We start from the raw sequence: 18,606 nt of genomic DNA, 5'->3' as shown, positions 1-18,606 counted from the left end.
ATGGGTTTTCATTTTTGAACATTAACATAATTCACTCAAATATCTCCTGTCCTGCGCATGCAAATCAGGGTCTGGCTTTACAACTGACCCCAAATGATTCACCAGCTGGGATGATTTGGGGAATCTATGTACAACTTATGAATTCTGGTTTGAAGTGATGAACTCTTTGTACATCTCTCTATCAAACTGCGAACTCCATTTTGATTGTGAGGCTAGTCTGCCTTCTCTGCTGTCTTTTTACCTCCATCCAAGGGGTGCTGACACAAGGCTAGTAATGCAGGGTTGTTAAACCTTGATAGTCTTCTATTCAAATGGAAGCACCCGTGGACAAAGACGGCAGCCAGACTAGAAAAACAGCTCACCCAGGTGGGCAGTAATCATGCAACAGAATGAGCTAGTGGGGCACTCTGAACACGACAAGGCTGACTGAGGGAGAGGCACCTGACAAAGGGGACTGCATCTTTATGAAAGGAGGACTCCCCCCAGCTGTTTTAAAGAGAGAGGGAGACAGGAGCAGAGGCAGAAGCAGAAAGCAAGGCTGTGCAGGAGGAGAACGGGGAGGATCCTGGACACGCTAGGGGACTCCCACTTCAGCCCCAAGAACAGTCCAGAGTGGTGAGGAAACTGAGGCAGGGAAGAGGGTGCGAGTGTTTTATTGTTTTGTCTGGATCTGTATAGCTCTTGTGCTGTGTAAAGAGAGACAGGTTTTGGAACCCTTGTTCGGCTGCATGTTATGTGCTTCAACTCTCACACGTTCTTGGAGAAGTGAAGGGTGAACACACGGTTGGAGCTCTGGGGAAGAGCGGGCCTGAGCTACTGGGATGTTTTGGGAGGTCAGCACAGGTCCTGGCAGCAGGACAGTGAGGTTCAGCCAAGGGGAGCAGATGGGGTTCGTGCTCAGGAAGTGTGCCATGGAGGCCAAAGAAAGATGGTGCCAGAGCCTAGCCAGACCAAGGGAAGTTCAAAAGCACATGGGTCCAGTGCATGGGACCCAAACACAGCTGCCTGGTAAGGGTCTAGCAGGGGAAGCTTTACCAGGGCTGTGACAGCAGCAAGGAAATCTCTTCCCACAGTGTATAACCCACAGCTTCCTCCCCGCTGAGCCACGGTGCACAAGGCAGCAATGGATAACCCTCGCCCAGGTGTCACCCGCTCCCTTGAGCCTCAAAATGTCCAATATGCTTGTAGTTGTGGGGAATGGGACATTTATTTCTCTGGGAATATGGTCAGAGTGCAAATCCCACAGCAGCAGATCTTGGGTCATATGTGCCTGAGTTCCTTTTCCTAGAACAGCAGGGTTTCTTCATTCCCAAACAAGACTTCAGTCAGGTGGAGTTCTTTGTAAATACAGAATAGTAATTTAAACATAATTATGTTGGAGCACAGGGTGGAAAGGCAGAGTCCTTCCGGGGCTTGGTGGGGTCCACAGGATCCAGGTGGAACTGGGAGACTCAGAACAAATGAGCACAAGGAGGAACAGAAGTATCATGATCCCAGTTCTGCAGATGCAGACAGGTGCCTCTGGTCACACGGGGGTTGTGGCAGAGTCAGGAACAGAATCTGATTTCCCAGGGACCACTCCTGTGCCCTAACTGGAGTCTTGGCAACACTGCATAAGGCAATGAGCGTGGCAAATGGGAAGCCATCACGCAGCTGGGGTGGCACTAACTTTGCCCACCAGCTGGACAATTTCTCCATTCTGAACAGTCAGACAATGGGCTTTAAAAGGGAAGAGGCTGCTAGAGAAGATTGGTGTTTAACCACAGATATGTAATGCTAAATCGTCTCCTACGGGCACATGCTCCATGCATTCCATGTGCTGTTAACAGCGAATGAGTATCCTCGGAGGGAACCAGTTCTTAGAGTAAGTCAGGGGAAAAGCAGGTCTGGGCATTTCATTACAGGAAACTAGCCCCGTGGAGGAAGCAGCAGTGATGAGATCAGGATACAGGTAAAGGTATAATGAGCAAGAATAATAAAATGTTCGGACAATAAGACCTGAGAGGGAAGGGTCAGGACATGGGGCAAAACTACTAAGAAGAGCTAGGACAGCGGCATACAGATACTGCAGGGATGTTACTAATAGAGCAAAGATTTATGATCCTCCATCTCGGAGGACAGAAAAATAAACATGGCCTTAAGCTGCAGTGAGGAAAATTGGGGCTAAACATGGGGAAAGCTTTTGAAACTGGGATGGAACAAAGGACTTTGGGATCCTCCTTTACTTGAGAGAGTCGGACCCAGATGCACATTTATCAGGATGGGGTCAGGGATAATTGAATCACTCTGCCATAATGCCGGGGGACGGACTCGCGACCAGATGGAGCCTCCTTCCTGCTCAACCTGAGGTTACTAAACACAAAACCCCAATCCTGCGAATCAGCTTTAACTTTGGGATCACGCAGAGTGCAGGTCTCTGACCCAGGAAATGACAGACAAGTGAGGAGCAGGACACACACTCACACGCAGACACACACAAAGAAGTGAGCAACTGAAGGACAAAGCTGGAGACTCCAGAAAGTAGATGGTAATAGGGCTGTTATGCCGTTAGCATCTCGACACCACATGATCGATTATTGCCATATGGTGGTTGCAGAAAGGGACAGAGGAGCAGGAGATCAGTCTCTCTCTCGTACGGATATGATCCTCATCACTGTAGTATCTGAGCCCCTCACAATCTTTAAGGTATTTATCTTCGCAGCACTCTTTTGAGGCAGGGCATTGCTATGGCCCATGTTGCATGGTGGAGAACTGAGGCAGAGAGGTCCTACAGGAACACCACGGCAGGTCCCCCGAGAGCTGGGGTAGCGCTCTAACTATTGGGCCATCCTTCCCCTCACATCAGGCACAGAACCCTATTTTGTGATTCAAAATGTCTCCTTTCTCCTCTGATTTCTGACTCTTATGCCTCAAGCAAGGCGTTATACAGACTGAAACGCATGCTGCATTACTGGCTGCACAAATTGCCTCTCAGTGCCAGCCACATGCTGTCAAAGTACTGATTCCTCTTACCCATGGTAGCTAAATAGTCTACAGACCACTGGCATACTCACCTCTCAGAGTTTAGAACCCACATCTAGCAATATATGCTGCACATTCCTCCCATCCCCCAGAAGAACCTATTACCTGCACCCCAGCTAGCAAAGTCCAGCAGGAAGAAATACAGAAACAATGCAAAAAACTCAGATTCTCCTCTGGCTTTCTGCTAATGCTCATACACAATTCAAGCTCCAGACGTGCTGGGCTTTACCTGGGGTAGAAGCCAGTGAGTGAATTGCTGCTTCATTACCAGTTCAGACTTAGCATATGTTCCCAAGCTAGATGTTAGGAGGCAGTTTAGAAAGACACATTTTCAGCTTCAGAGGGAGAACAACAGGAGAGAGTGACCCAGGTGCTAACGAACTGAGAGATATTGAATCCAATAAGATCCCTGAGCCAACACACACAGGCTTTCTACCTCTGTACTCTGAAGACAAGATGAGGGGCCCCGCTAGGCAGAATGATTTATTCTCTTAGGATGGTTGCTAGACCTGTGCCAGCGTTATGGGCGTGGGATCTCCTAAATATATACAGTAAATGTGGGATACGTTCACCGAGTGGGTAAGGAAAGTAGCATCTGCACATATGCTTGTGTATGAGCGCGGGGGGAGTGAGAGAAAGTGTGTGTGGGAGTGGGGGGGGGGAGGGAGAGAGAGAGAGAGATAGAGAGACTTTAATACAATCAAACTTACAGCCTTTGGCTTGAATGGAGGTTGAACCTCTTTGCGCTCGAGTTTCTCCCAGTCGATATATCGGAAGAAGGCATGCTCCTTGATGTCCCGCTCCCCTTCGGGGCCACATCCCAGGCGTTTGCCAGGGTGCTTGGTCATTAGCTTAGAGAGAGAGAGAGAGAGAGTAAAAGAAGAAACAGTCATTGACAAAAAGCCAAACTGCTTCAGAAAATCCCACCAATCGAACGGGCGCAAGAGGAGGCTGACGCCACCGTTACACCGTGACCCAGTCTGCCAGGCACAGAGGGACAAACTGGGTCACCTAGAGTCAGACCATCTCCCTCAACAGAAAACCCCACAACGGGGTCCAGAAACACAGCAAGGATTCAGAGTCTCCTCTAAATTCTTCCATGGGCGCAACCCCCCCCCCCACCGCCAGAACCCTGCCCCCCCCCCCCCCCCACGGAGCTGGCATCTCTGCTCACCCCCCCCCCCCCACATTCCTCCACACCACACCCCACTTTTTTGGCAAAAGTGGGCATTTGTCCCATTTGCTCTTGCCAACTGATCAAGTTGGCCAAGAACAAATGGGACAAATGCCCACTTTTGTCAAAAAACGTCGGGATGGCCGGGACAGGGCTTAAAAAAGGAACTGTCCTGGTCAAAACGGGATGTATTGTCAGCCAATCTTTTCACAGACCCAGTAAGAAAAGCAGAGAAGAGTAAGGGAATTCAGAGGTGCTGTGCAAACATTAATATCCTGGTGGTATTGTTTGGGTTGTGTCCTGAGATAAAATGCAGATACCAGAGGTTTATACAATGTCGACAAGCAGGGAGAATATGAACATAATTCCTGCAACAAAGGACTGCTTCATTAGAAGCAGGGCAGTTAAAACAAACCAGTTCCAAGAGCACAACCAGTTTGCAGCAAATCTTGTTCTACAGCACAGGGACATGGGTTTGCAAAAAGGACACCACCACTTCCCGCTTGTCACTAGCTGTGACTTATGCAGCTGTTCACACTAGTAGGCTTAGTGCAGGAACCACAGGGTGCAATCTGTGACCAGCTGTGGAGGTCAGACTAGATGATCACAATGGACTCTTCTGCCTTTCAAATCTATGAACCTTGGAACTGCTTGGAAAAGGTAAAGGAATAAATTTAAATTAAATTAATGGAGATAGCCTATCTCCTAGAACTGGAAGGGATCAAGGTCATTGAGTCCAGCACCCTGCCTTCACTAGCAAGACCAAGTACTGATTTTGCCCCAGATCCCTAAGTGGCCCCCTCAAGGATTGAACTCACAACGCTGGGTTTAGTAGGCCAATGCTCAAACCACTGAGCTATCCCTCCTCCAACACTCAGGAAGTGGGAGGAAGACAGGCCTAGTCCTATGCCTTCCAACCTGTCTGTCCCCCCCCCCCATGATACATATGCATAATTCCCCCTCACGTCATAGGGAGAACGTTCACTTCAGCAGCTGACAAACCTCCACTGCCCCTTCTACTTCCTTGGACAGAGATTCAAATTCTCTCTCTCTGGGTCACGCTGCCGATTTCCAGGGCGGGTCAGACAAAGAATAGTTCTCAACCTGCTACAGGCCAAATCTGGGAGGCAAGGTATGACAAAGACCCAAACTGACAGGAGCTGGGAATGGACAACAGGGGATGGATCACTTGATGATTCCCTGTTCTGTTCATTCCCTCTGGGGCACCTGGCACTGGCCACTGTCGGAAGACAGGACACTGGGCTAGGTTGACCTTTGGTTTGCCCCAGTATGGCCGTTCTTAAGGTCTTATGTTTAAACGCCCAAAGTAAAGGGGACACACAACACCGCTCACGCAGGAAACAGCTGCTTCCTTTAGTGTCAAGGCCTCTCTTTCTAGAGCTTCTTATTCATGGCTCTATTTCGGATGTGGTGTCTCCTCATTTTTTATTTACCTGTGTGGAATGTGGTAACGTTGGGACTAAAATGAGTGACAGCCCTCAAAACTAGGAGCGGTTGAGAGGTGTGCACACAACTCACAATGCTGTTTGGGTGAAAGCAGGATTTAAGTGATTCTGGAACCTGGACCTGGCCTCTCTGTCGGGGTGAATTTCACGCTCTGCAGAAAGTCCATCCCAGCAACGTAACAGAGCTTGTGTCTCCAAGTAGGCACACACAAATTCTGGAAGTTGCAAATGTTTTGACATAAGTCAACCATGATTGCACATAAACTTGCTTAGGGAGAGTGATCTTAAAAAAAATGTTCCACGCAGACCTAGTGGCAAAGAAAAGCCTCCCCCCCCAACCCCGCAAATAAATAAATAAACAAACAAACCAGAAATACAAATGTGAAGTGAAGTAAAAAGGTTGGAGCCAACAACCACCCTGGTGGCCAGTGGCAGTGCATTCATTACCCAGACAGCTGGGAAACCAGCCCAGGTTAACCCCTTCAGTGCCAGTGGTTGAGTAGCTACCGAAGTAATGTTCATGGCTTCCACATCAGCTCTAGAAATCCCAGCATCTAGCAGCAAAGTGTTAGGCAGTGGTCCTGGCTTCTGAGATCTGAATCAATCATCTTCCAGACAACATGTGCTAATTTGCTAGTGGCGAGGATCAAAGCATCCCATTAGCAAGCTTAAGAAGTGGTATTGGTGTCCGTCCAGTATAGCATCACTCCCTCGCCCTCCCCTCCTGCCAGAGAAGAGCCGCTGTAACTGCGGCTGCCAGGAGCACAGGACAGCTGTGGTTGGGAAGGGGGAGAGGTGGATCTGGAAGAAGAAGGGTAACACTGATGATAGGACTCAGAGCGGGGGAACTGAAGCTGTTTTACTTGCTCATTATGGTTTTGGATAATATTGTCTTATTTGATATTGAAGTGTTCGAGTCATTGTAAAAATTAATAAATAAGAAGAATAAAAAATTACATTGTAATAAACTATGCTGATGTAATAAAAGCAAAAATGTCCCTGGTCATTTAGAAGAATAGGGTAAGTAGTAGCCTATATATAAAAATGTAGTCACGTTTTTGTCTAACGTTTGATATGGATTCCCCTATTCCCCTACCAGAGTGAATGAGCCATAGAAGTACAAGGACAGGCCACACCACTTGTCCCATATGGCAGGGAGGGGGCTGTTCTTGGTGGTCAAAAGTCCCAGATGGAGGCTGTTGGGTGGCTTTCTTTTGACTCTCCTTCACTCTACTCAGTACCAAACCGGTGGGAGACTCCCTGTTTCAGATCTTTGCTCTGGCATTCCCTATATTAATTATAATGCTGAGCCAACTCTTAGGGCTGGTCTACACTGAGGGGGGGAAATCGATCTAAGATATGCAACTTCAGCTACGCAAATAGCATAGCTGAAGTCGAAGTATCTTGGATCGAATTACCTGGGGTCCACACAGCGCAGGATCGACGGCTGCGGCTCCCCTGTTGACTGCGCTACCACCTCTCGCTCTGGTGGAGTTCCGGAGTCGACAGTGAGCGCATTCGGGGATCGATATATCGGGTCTTAACGAGACGTGATATATCGATCCCGGATAAATCGATTGGTACCCACCGATACAGCAGGTAGTGAAGACGTACCCTTAGTGAAGTCAACGGGAGTCTTTCCATCTCCCTCACAGGGGTCTGGATCAGACCCTCGCTGATAAGTCAAATGCTGCCAGTTGAATCACAGTGGTGAGAGAAATAGTCTATGAATCAATGGGAAGTTATTACAAAAGCATTGCCTCTACAACCATTGGAGACTCTAAAATGTCCACTGAGAACTCTTCCTCAAATTTGTTTCATTCAGTTGCGGTCTCTCTCCATCTCTCCATTTGATTTTCACATGCAACATTAGCTTGGATTACATCCAGTCAACATGCAAAGAGCTATATGGAGGGGGGGAGGGGGGTTCTGTTCTTTCTTGGGCCTGATCCTGGAAACTTTTATGCACATGTTTCACTTCACTGAAGTCAATGGGACTCCTCATGGCAGTGAAGTTAAGCACGTGTGTGTTGGCACGACCAGGACCTCGGCTGAAACATCAAGCACTGGGACTCCTACATATAAAATTCAGCAGTGAAAATGCCAAGCAGGATGAGTCACTTCAAATGTTGAATTAGAAACAAGTCACGTGTCAGCCACGTGACTCCTCTGAAGACCTATGAGCCTACTCATCTCCCACGGACTTGGATCAACTCCTGTGGAGGCAGAATGGCAGAAATACGGCATCTCACTTGGAAACCAGCGGGATCTGCTTCTAGTTCAGATTTGACAAAAATCTGATGGTCACAATTTAAATGCCAAAATGTCTGTTTTTCAACGCCTACTTGGGTTTGTATGGAAATCTCGCTCACCTTTCAGCACTGCTCCTCCCTACATGACAGTCCCCTGACTTCCCTGATCTCTTTCCTCGCACACCAAGTTATCATGCTCTCCTCACACAAGAGGATTTAACATTGAAGAATTAGGGAGAGAATTTTCAATTTCACTGAGTGGATTTTTTGTAGTTCTAATAACTGATGTAAATAATTGTTGTGCTTCCACAGCCGGTATTAGACCGAATGCTGAGTATTGCATGTCTACTGGAGCTGGCGTTCTCCAATGCATGATAGCAGAAAATTGTTGATGGAGCTAAAATTTCTCTAGATTGGGACCTGGATGTTAACTCATAGGTAGATCTTTGTTTTAAGAGAGAAATTGGTTATTGTAGGGGCACACATTCAAATTTGAACTAGCATCTGTTCCATTGCACCTACTGTTTTATAGTCAGCTTCTCATCCACAGCAGTAAATATATCCTACATTAATTTACTAATTAGGTTTTACTAGCCAAAATCTTACCGTTTACCTGCTGTTTTTTTGGTGGTAGTTGTTTCAAACACACACAGAGACACAGACACACACACAGTTTAAATTTAAACTTTAAATTTTCACAATTTAAATTTAAATTTCCCTGTTAAACACACAATTTCCCAAAGTTAACACAAATCCACACCACATTCTGAACAGCTTGCCTTAGGGTGACCAGACAGCAAGTGTGAAAAATCGGGACGGGGGTGGGGTAATAGGAGCCTATATAAGAAAAAGACCCCAAAATCGGGACTGTCCCTATAAAAAAATTGGGACATCTGGTCACCCTAGCTTGCCTTGACTAATGAATTATAAAAGATTAATTTTCTACTTGAGGTACCTGTCTGCATTGCTGCACAGGGCTATATTGTGATGTAGTTATTCTTCTGTATTTTTGATACATGCACCTAGAAATTAAATCTTCCAGTTTCCTTTTGTGCTTTTATTCTTCATGTTAGCATGAAGTCACCATCTGCTATTGTTATACAGAAGCCCATGAAGTCTACAGATTGATTCTCCTGACTTATAGAAAAGAATCATTTGGCATTGTGTGTATTAAATAGGAAGAAGTTGGTTTAATCCCTACACTAATGCCGTGAATACAACACATCACTGTAAATGAAGAGGACTGTATTAGACCAATACATATTCAAGGCCAATGGTACATTTCAAGAGTTAATTCAAACAGCAATTAGGTAGTCTAGGAAAAACATAATTTTGTATCTTGACTATGTGGTCAGCTTCTACTGATTCAAGTCCTAATGCAGCAAAGTCCTTAACTAAGTACCTAAGGGTTTTGCTGACCTGGGGCCTTAACTTCTCAAGTTATAATAGGATTAGCCAATGGAGATGCAAAGGGAGCTACATCTTTGAGGGCTTTGTTTGAAAACTCATGGCGATCGGGGGAGGTCCCAGATGACTGGAAAAAGGCTAATGTAGTGCCCATCTTTAAAAAAGGGAAGAAGGAGGATCCGGGGAACTACAGGCCAGTCAGCCTCACCTCAGTCCCTGGAAAAATCATGGAGCAGGTCCTCAAGGAATCAATTATGAAACATTTAGAGGAGAGGAAAGTGATCAGGAACAGTCAGCATGGATTCACGAAGGGGAAGTCGTGCCTGACTAACCTAATTGCCTTCTATGATGAGATAACTGGCTCTGTGGATGAGGGGAAAGCAGTGGATGTGTTATTTCTTGACTTTAGCAAAGCTTTTGATACTGTCTCCCACAGTATTCTTGCCACCAAGTTAAAGAAGTATGGGCTGGATGAATGGACTGTAAGGTGGATAGAAAGCTGGCTAGATCGTCGGGCTCAACGGGTAGTGATCAATGGCTCCATGTCTAGTTGGCAGCCGGTTTCAAGTGGAGTGCCCCAAGGGTCGGTCCTGGGGCCGGTTTTGTTTAATATCTTTATTAATGATCTGGAGGATGGTGTGGACTGCACTCTCAGCAAGTTTGCAGATGACACTAAACTAGGAGGCGTGGTAGATACACTAGAGGGTAGGGATCGGATACAGAGGGACCTAGACAAATTAGAGGATTGGGCAGAAAAAAACCTGATGAGGTTCAACAAGGACAAGTGCAGAGTCCTGCACTTAGGACGGAAGAATCCCATGCACTGCTACAGACTAGGGACCGAATGGCTAGGTAGCAGTTCTGCTGAAAAGGACCTAGGGGTCACAGTGGACGAGAAGCTGGATATGAGTCAACAGTGTGCTCTTGTTGCCAAGAAGGCTAACGGCATTTTGGGCTGTATAAGTAGGGGCATTGCCAGCAGATCGAGGAACGTGATCGTTCCCCTTTATTCGACATTGGTGAGGCCTCATCTGGAATACTGTGTCCAGTTTTGGTCCCCACACTACAAGAAGGATGTGGAAAAATTGGAAAGAGTCCAGCGGAGGGCAACAAAAATGATTAGGGGTCTGGAGCACATGACTTATGAGGAGAGGCTGAGAGAACTGGGATTGTTTAGTCTCCAGAAGAGAAGAATGAGGGGGGATTTGATAGCAGCCTTCAACTACCTGAAGGGGGGTTCCAAAGAGGATGGAGCTCGGCTGTTCTCAGTGGTGGCAGATGACAGAACAAGGAGCAATGGTCTCAAGTTGCAGTGGGGGAGGTCCAGGTTGGATATCAGGAAAAACTATTTCACTAGGAGGGTGGTGAAACACTGGAATGCGTTACCTAGGGAGGTGGTGGAGTCTCCTTCCTTGGAGGTTTTTAAGGCCCGGCTTGACAAAGCCCTGGCTGGGATGATTTAGCTGGGAATTGGTCCTGCTTTGAGCAGGGGGTTGGACTAGATGACCTCTTGAGGTCCCTTCCAACTCTGATATTCTATGATTCTATGATTCTATGATTCTATAAAGCAGATTATCCTGCACTGAGAGGTGGAAATGCTTGAACAGATCTTTGCCCCCCTCTAAATTCAGTATCTGGCTCACATGACATGCATGCAACAAATTGACTTCATTGCATATACCAGACATGTCCCTAAAATGGAGATTACCACTCAGAGTTATTGTGTACCATGGTGTCTTGTTCCGAAAGCTGGGTTTGTCTCCACTATATGTTCATTGCCTATTCATTACCTACTGAGAGCATCTCTAATGTCTTCAAAATCTGCCAGTTATCCCAAGAGAACAAAAAGATGGGAACCCTCACTTAAAGAAAACCACAGGCCTAAACCACTAAAAGCCACAATCTACATGTTTCCCAGATTCTCATGGTTGGAACATGGTCACAATAACTTGTGTCCCTGTAAACTGGGACAATAGAAACTGAGCTGAACTCTCAGCCATAAAGGAAAGCAAAGTTAGCATTAGGATCAGACAGACTGTCCCAGAGCTGGTGGTGAAAATTTCCCCATCAAAATTTGATTTTTTAACAAAAAAATAGGTCATTGAGAATTCAAAATTTGGAAAATTTTGACTGTCACCAGAATGCTGTGAATTGTCACTTGCAGCATTAGTGAGTTGCATGTAGCCTGTTACATCATGCAGCATTCAGCATGTCACCACAGCCTGGCACAAACACATTACCCCGATGACTGGGCAATCTTCCCATATTATCAGGGTCACTTAAAACGGATGTTAAAAAACTTAAAAACCCCAAAACACACCCCCAAAAAATATATTTAAAAAAACCCAAACATTTTATCAGCTTTTCAACGTTATTAAAAGATAAAGATGCCATTGGAAATATCAGATACGTTGTGTTACTTCAATATCCGTGTCAACAATAGATCAGAGGGGTAGTGGGATGTGGAATAGCCTGATGTGTCTATTGCGCCACTAAAATGATCTAAACAATGGGCTAGTTATATATTATATGATGTTTTCCTCCCCCAGGCATCTGAGCTATTGAAAATACCATTCCAAATACCTGTAGATTTGACTGAGGAAGCAAAGGCAGGAAATGCCATGGCTATCAACAGAGATTCAAGAGGGACCTGGTATTCACAGGCAATCTGTTCACCTGGAAACAGTGACTTTGTTCAGGCACATTCAAAAGTCTCCATATGGGAAGAGAACAGTTTATATTGATGCCAGTGCTCTAGTGCACACGTGATCTATTAAATACAGACTTTAGGAAAACCAGTTGGGTCACAAACAAGAATGTGTCCCTCAAAAAGAGATGGGGTATATTTTTAGTTGTCACATGCCAGGTAGTCTGGATAGAAGACCAACCTGTCATTTCCTCTAGGACACAGGGCTGATGGCAGGGGCCTGCCCAGCATGAGTGCTGGCTTTTGATAGCTGAACCAGCATTTCTGGTCTCTTTAGCAAGAATGGATTGCACAAAGAAAGCTATGCACAATAAAACCAATTGTTACTATGTCTGCCTCCCCCTTCGCTCCCCCCACCGCAAAACAACCAGATTTCTTCTCCTAAAACACCCCCCTTCCCCGACCCATTCGATACTCTAATAGGGAAAGCACTATTACATTTGATCTAGTAAGTGGCATTTAATGAAGAGTCAAAGACGCAGTTAAGTATCCCATTTGTTTCCCAGGGAGTGCATCAGATGAACATTTACCATTTGGCTCATGCAGATACAGAGCCTTCTGTGTCAAATTGCTTTCCATCTCCTGGCTTCCCAAAGCAACATCTACAACTACACTAAATAAGGACTGGCACTAGCACATAGGATTAAAATTGTGTAGGGACAACAAAATCCCCCTTCAATTGTTCCTGGAAATCCTGGCTGAGATATACAAACCTTTCCTGTTTACATGCAGAGCTTTTTCCAATTGCTTTTTTCATTGAATTGATACTGGGTTGTTTTTGTATATTAGCTAATGAAACTTTTTCCTGGAAAAGCAGCAAGACTTAGACGCTCATTAACTTGAAGATACCGACCCCTCTAATGTGTCTGGACAAAATCTGTCTTTTTAGCTTACTGAGGCTTCTTAAAATTGCAGTCCATTTTTTTGTGGGGGAGCAGGGAATAATGGGAGAAAAATGCAATGTCCCTTGTATCTTTTTAGTTCAGAAAAATATATGTATTGAACCACCACTTTGTTGTCTACACAAGACAAAAAAAGAAAGAATTTACAAATGAGACCAGACTTGTATGTATAGTTAAATTTCCTCCATGCAGTTTCATATTTGCAAGAAGTGAGAAAAGCCATTACAGCTATACCCAGCAGATGTTTTAATCATGGTCTCTTCTTGTCGATTTACAGCATTCAGGTTTTGACTGATGTGACAGAAAATAAAGCAGACCGCTAGATTTATCACTGCTCCAATCTCTAATCACTCGCCAGTGTTACTCCCTGGAGCACTGTGGGGATAATGATGTTTAGCATAACACCAGAAAACATCTTCCTCTCTTCATTAATGCCAGACTTGGAGAAATAGCCTCCTCCTCCCCCCACTAAAAACCAGAAAGTTGGCAGAAACTCCCGCTCAGATTAATATGATGGTTCCTAAATTAACATGCAGACTTTACTGTTAATTTCAGTAAAAAGTGACTGCCAAGTGACCTGGAAAATAATCGCTTCCCTATGACCCACTTAAAACCTGGAACACTTCAACTTTTCCCCTCCAAAGAGCCAGTACTTCCCATTGGTAACACATGCTACGAGTCCTGCTGCAATGGGAAAGGGAGCTACCCAATGCTGCTGCAGCGAAATTCATCACAGGTTGTGTCATTATCCACTAACAGGTGCAAATGCTACTTTGAGTTACAGAGAGCTTGACATTTTTAAAACAACAAATAAATAAAAAGTTTTTAAAACTAAAGCAGGCACCCTACACAATAATCTAATGATCAGAGAGCCTGGACTACAGCTGAGTTCTGGTTGACCGAGGAATGGGGTCAAACCTGAATAATAAACATCCACATCAAGACTCTAATGTGCTTTGTTCACTTAGGGTGCAAATAAAGTGGGGCATGTACTTAAGGCTTTGTAGGGCTGGCTCCCAGCTCAGTACACTGCTCCATACAGGGTCTCATTTAAAAAGCCATTTGATAAGGTAAAATTAGGCTTTGATCCTGCAAAATACATATACGGGCACTTAAATTTGCAGGATTTTGGCCTTATTTTCTACCTTAAAATTAGTTAGAAATATCATTATGAAGTTTCCCAGATCCTGGCCCTGATATTGTTTTATGTCTAATACAAATACATGAACTTCCTCTGCTGCCACTCAGTGTGGTAAAGGAGTCGCTGGATAAATGGCCCTAAGTCTGGTGCCTGCTATCAGCTTCCACACTTCATCCCCACCACTCCCACTTAATTGGAAGGCCAGAAGCCCAAACCCCAAGTGCTGCCTGGAGACTGTGGCATCCCCACATTCTCAGCTGCAAGGTCACGCCCTTCAACGTCCACGTACCCCCACTAAGGGCTATCCGAGAAGTGCTTCATCGCACTCTGGTGCAGACACTCTATGCCGATGGGAGAGAGCTCTCCTGTCCGCACAACACATCCACCTTCACGAGAGGCAGTGGTAGCACTGTCCACACTGGTGCTCAGGTTGGTGTAACTCACGTCGCACAGGGGGTGGCTTAGTCACACCTCTGAGCGATGCAAGTTATACCGAAGTACGTGGTAGTGTAGACCGGGCCTAAGACAGCCATGAAAATAAAGAGTTTGGTCCTGCTTCTAAATGGGATGGAGCTGCTTAGAGGAGAGGAGGCCCATTAATAAACCGATTAAGCAGAGGACGGTATTTTACCTTTATTTCTCTTGCCACAGGGTCCTACCAATATCAGAGGGCCTGGCTTAGAGAGGGGAGCCGTGCAGCAACAGCAGAGCCAGCACATGGGCAGAGCTCTGGAAACTGGCTTGGACTGTTGGCCCAAAAGGAACAGATGGGGCTGATGGAAAGGGCGTGACGGGGGTGCACAGCTGGGCTCAAACCAACACGTGCTGACCCCGTGCCACCGCCCGCCAGTATTGCCAGAGTGACAGCAGCAGCATGACGACATGGGACAAAAAGCCAACAGATATTTAAAACTCTTTGAGACAGGCATGAAATAACAGAGAGGCCCCGTGCGGGAGAGGCTGGCCTGGAAACAGCCTGTGGCACCCACACCACGTCCGAATGGATCGTCTTGTTAAGCCCCCCAGGGCTGGGGGACCTACTCTAGGAACTGGCACGGCTTTGCCTTTGTAGGGCTGTACGCTATGCTCCCCTTTGATATGTGGCCCCTGTGCCCCTCCCAGCCCATGCTGCACTGAGCAGATGGGAGCAGCCGCATAAGGACCCTGCCTCTTCCCAGGGAGGTGCCAGGGCCCCTCTTTGGACTGTCCATACACAGTGAATCACCAGGGAAGAAGGGATGGGGAAAGCAGTTGCGTTCTGAGGGACGTTCTCCCTCCTGCACAGAACGGGGAAGGGTGCTCAATCTTTGACCCTGAGCAGTGGGAGGGGTGGGCTGGAAGATGCACGTTACGGTGGCACAATCTCTCTGCTGCAGGTGTTCAAAATGGCTGGCAACTGGACACTAAATACATAGCACTGCCTAGTGCCCTCCGAGGGAAAGGTGAGCCCCTAGAACCCTTATGCTTCCCTGTCCAGCGTGAACACGGATCCCACTGAAATCCACGGCAGTACCCTCACTGGCAGGATTTCACCCGGCTGCAGAGACGTTAGTGCCACCATTTAGTTACGGAGAGCGGCCACCGGATGCAAATCTCCAAGGGGCTGCAATATTACCGCCTGAGAGGGAAGCAAGCGGGACGGCCCATCTTACAGCTACTTGGCATGTGCACTTACTCCTAGATTTTAAAGGCCAGAACCGACTATGGGGTCATCTAGTCTGACTTCCTGCCTAAAAGAGGCCAAGGAATGTCACCCCGTTACTCCTGTATTGAGCCCAATAACAGTGGCCTGTGCCATTATTGCCCATTTGTATGGGTGGTCCCACAATGTGTGACAGCAGCTGTAGGGAGCGCACCCTGAATTAGGCACGCAGCTGCATGTGCAACTCCGCACCTCGCTGCATAAAAACCAAGCCATACGTTCTTCGCCCCCTCCAAAAAGCCAGGGCTGCCCCTTACCCCTTTGCAGATTGCCACGGCCTCCTTGGACATGGATTTGGGATAGGCTACGTTGTGCTCCATAATGGACTGGAAAAGTTCATCTTCATCTTCCCCTTCAAAGGGTGCCTAGGGAGGAAGAGAGAGAAGACAGGTTAAGTGGCATATCATTGTTTTTGGAATAACATTTGTGTTTATGATCTTCAGGTAGGAAGTCAGCCACCTTTCATTTCTCCGGGCGCTTCATGACTGATCTCTTTCAGCTTGGCAGCCTCTCCCCATGGCTGTGATCCACGACGCTTGATCCCCAGCACCGCACAAAGCACTGCCCCCACCCCCCGATGTTTGCCGGGGACAAAACAAATTGCTCTTCAACTGCTGCTCACAATGGAATTTAACAAAATCCCATGGGAATCAATGAAAATTCAATTACCTGGCCAGCTAACATTTCATAGAGCAGAACTCCAAATGCCCACCAATCCACTGACTTCCCATAGGGCTGATAAGCAATGATCTAAAAACAACAAAAACAGCAGGATTACGACGCTTCAATTATTAGCCTGTTGGCACAATGCGAAATAATTCCAAGCCTTGGTCCAGGTCAAAAGGACAGGGATATTTATTTGTGGTCAGATTTTCAGAAGTGATGAGTACTTCAGCTGTTGTTGAAATAGACAGTAACGGCAGGTATTCAGCACCTTTGCAAGTCAGGCATTGCATAGCACTTGTTAACATGGCATATGCAGAACATCAGGAAAAACAAAACATTCACTCTGATTTTTCAACTAGCATGTATTTTTTTTTTTTGTAATGCAGAACACATGGTGTCTTAAATACAGCCTGCTATAAGCTTCAGCTCTAAGAAGCCAGGTAAATTGAGATATTGCCTGAAAAGTCAATGCGTGACAAGAGAGAACAATAATACGATCAGAGTGATCAGGTTTGCTCACAACTGTAGGGTCCCCCTGCCCAGATTCATCACTACAGATACAACGTTGTTTCAATTCAAAAGATTAGGCCAAATTCTACTCTCATTCACAGTGGTGTAAAACTGGATTAATTCCCCTGATTTCTCTACAGTTGCTCTGGAGTAATCGTACAGAATTTGGCCCTCTAGGTATATTCAGTAGAGATATATCTTTCAAAAGGGCTTATGAAATTTTAGTAATTAAAAATCTCAACATTTGAAGCTATTAGATTGCATTTTTATTTCATTAAATAGTTCAAACTGCCAGAAAATAAAAAAGAAAAGGAAAAAAAAAGCTCCCACAACTGTGCAGCATCACATTTGCTTACAAATCTGATCATTTTGGAGTTAAAATGGATATAATACAATTTTCAGTTGAAAGCCGTTACAGTTTTGAAATTTCAAGAGTCAAAATTTCATTGGAATAAGGGTCAATTTCTTGTCTCAAAACGTGACATTTCACATTTTTTGCATGGCTCTTTTTGTGAAAACTTGTGGCTGTGAAATCACAGTCAATACAACCTTGCTATGAAATCAGCAAGATCATTTATCAGCTTTGCACACAGCTTGGTTTAAATTCTCCTAAGTCATGAACAGCCATCAGTCAGGGCAGAGTACAACTGGAGTAATGTCTGGCACAGAGAAACTCTCCTTCTAGTGAAATAAATTGAAAGCTCAAAAATTGTTCCGGTGCATCGCAAGGTTGAAGTTACAATTCTGCTTCCAGAGAAACTCCACTTTGATAGCAAAGTTGTTCAGTGGAGAAAAACTGACCAGACCATGAGAAAGTCCCACTTTACCTAAATAAGCCTTCTCCACTTCACATTCTTCAAAAATAGAGGCAGTTATATTGCACCATAGTTTACGCTTTACGCATGCAGACATAGCTGGTATGTATTCCTCCATTAGAAGTGGACCAGAGACTGTTTCCAGAAATGCGAGTCCCTGCACAGTAATCAGACCATTAGCAATCTGCATGATCACTAGCGGACTTCAGACTTGTTTCAAGATTGTGAACCTCCTAAGTCGCTTCACAGTATCTCGAATAAGGGTCCAGGCTATCCCAGTCAATGGGATTGCTCATGTACTTAAATTGAAGCACATGCTCTAAGGGCTTTGCTGGAACAGGGTCAGAATACTCATTGGCTTGTGTGATTGAGCCCCAAATGAACAAAGTACCTTGCCCATATGAAAGGACAATTTAGACACACCAGCACAGATTGTGTGTCTTCATCATAGAAAAAGCTAATGTACAATCCCACTGCACAACCGGGACATTTCCAGCCCAACTATGGTGCTACTAGCATGTGTTTTGATTTCCCAGCTATTTAAGGAAAGTAACTACTCCAGCAATCAGCCCTCCTGAGAGCGAAGGAGAGGAGGAACACCGTTTGTTCTAGCAAGCTACTGAGTCAGCCGGTCCAGCTGTCTGAATGACGGTGCCTATGGGGGAGTCTGGGAGAGTCCATGTTTCTGTCATTTTATTTTCCCATTTTCAAATGAGGAGGTCACTCTAGTCTCGGGTACCAATGATCAAAGGGGAAGCAGGAAGGAAACCCAAGCGCACGCACACACATAGTTCTAACCAGGCTGGAAACTGAATCTAAGGAACCTGGCTTCGGCAGAGAGCG

At 45.9% G+C, this 18,606-nt stretch overlaps 1 protein-coding gene across 2 annotated transcripts in view; it reads right to left on the bottom strand.

The window, feature by feature from the left end:
- The window catches only part of PRKCB (protein kinase C beta), a 241,597-nt gene that overhangs the window by 20,419 nt on the left and 202,572 nt on the right, over positions 1 to 18,606 (bottom strand). For both annotated transcript variants that reach the window (XM_054042412.1, XM_054042411.1), the window contains exons 14-16: positions 16,442 to 16,522; positions 16,030 to 16,137; positions 3,732 to 3,872 (exon numbers count right to left, since the gene is read on the bottom strand). In XM_054042412.1, coding sequence (XP_053898387.1) covers positions 3,732 to 3,872; positions 16,030 to 16,137; positions 16,442 to 16,522 — 330 coding nt within the window. The remainder of the gene's footprint in view (positions 1 to 3,731; positions 3,873 to 16,029; positions 16,138 to 16,441; positions 16,523 to 18,606) is intronic.

Source organism: Malaclemys terrapin, chromosome 10, assembly GCF_027887155.1.
Source record: "Malaclemys terrapin pileata isolate rMalTer1 chromosome 10, rMalTer1.hap1, whole genome shotgun sequence".
Taxonomy (NCBI): Eukaryota; Metazoa; Chordata; order Testudines; family Emydidae; genus Malaclemys; species Malaclemys terrapin.
Note: the sequence above shows the minus strand (reverse complement) of the source record. Positions and strands in the feature narration are given on the sequence as shown.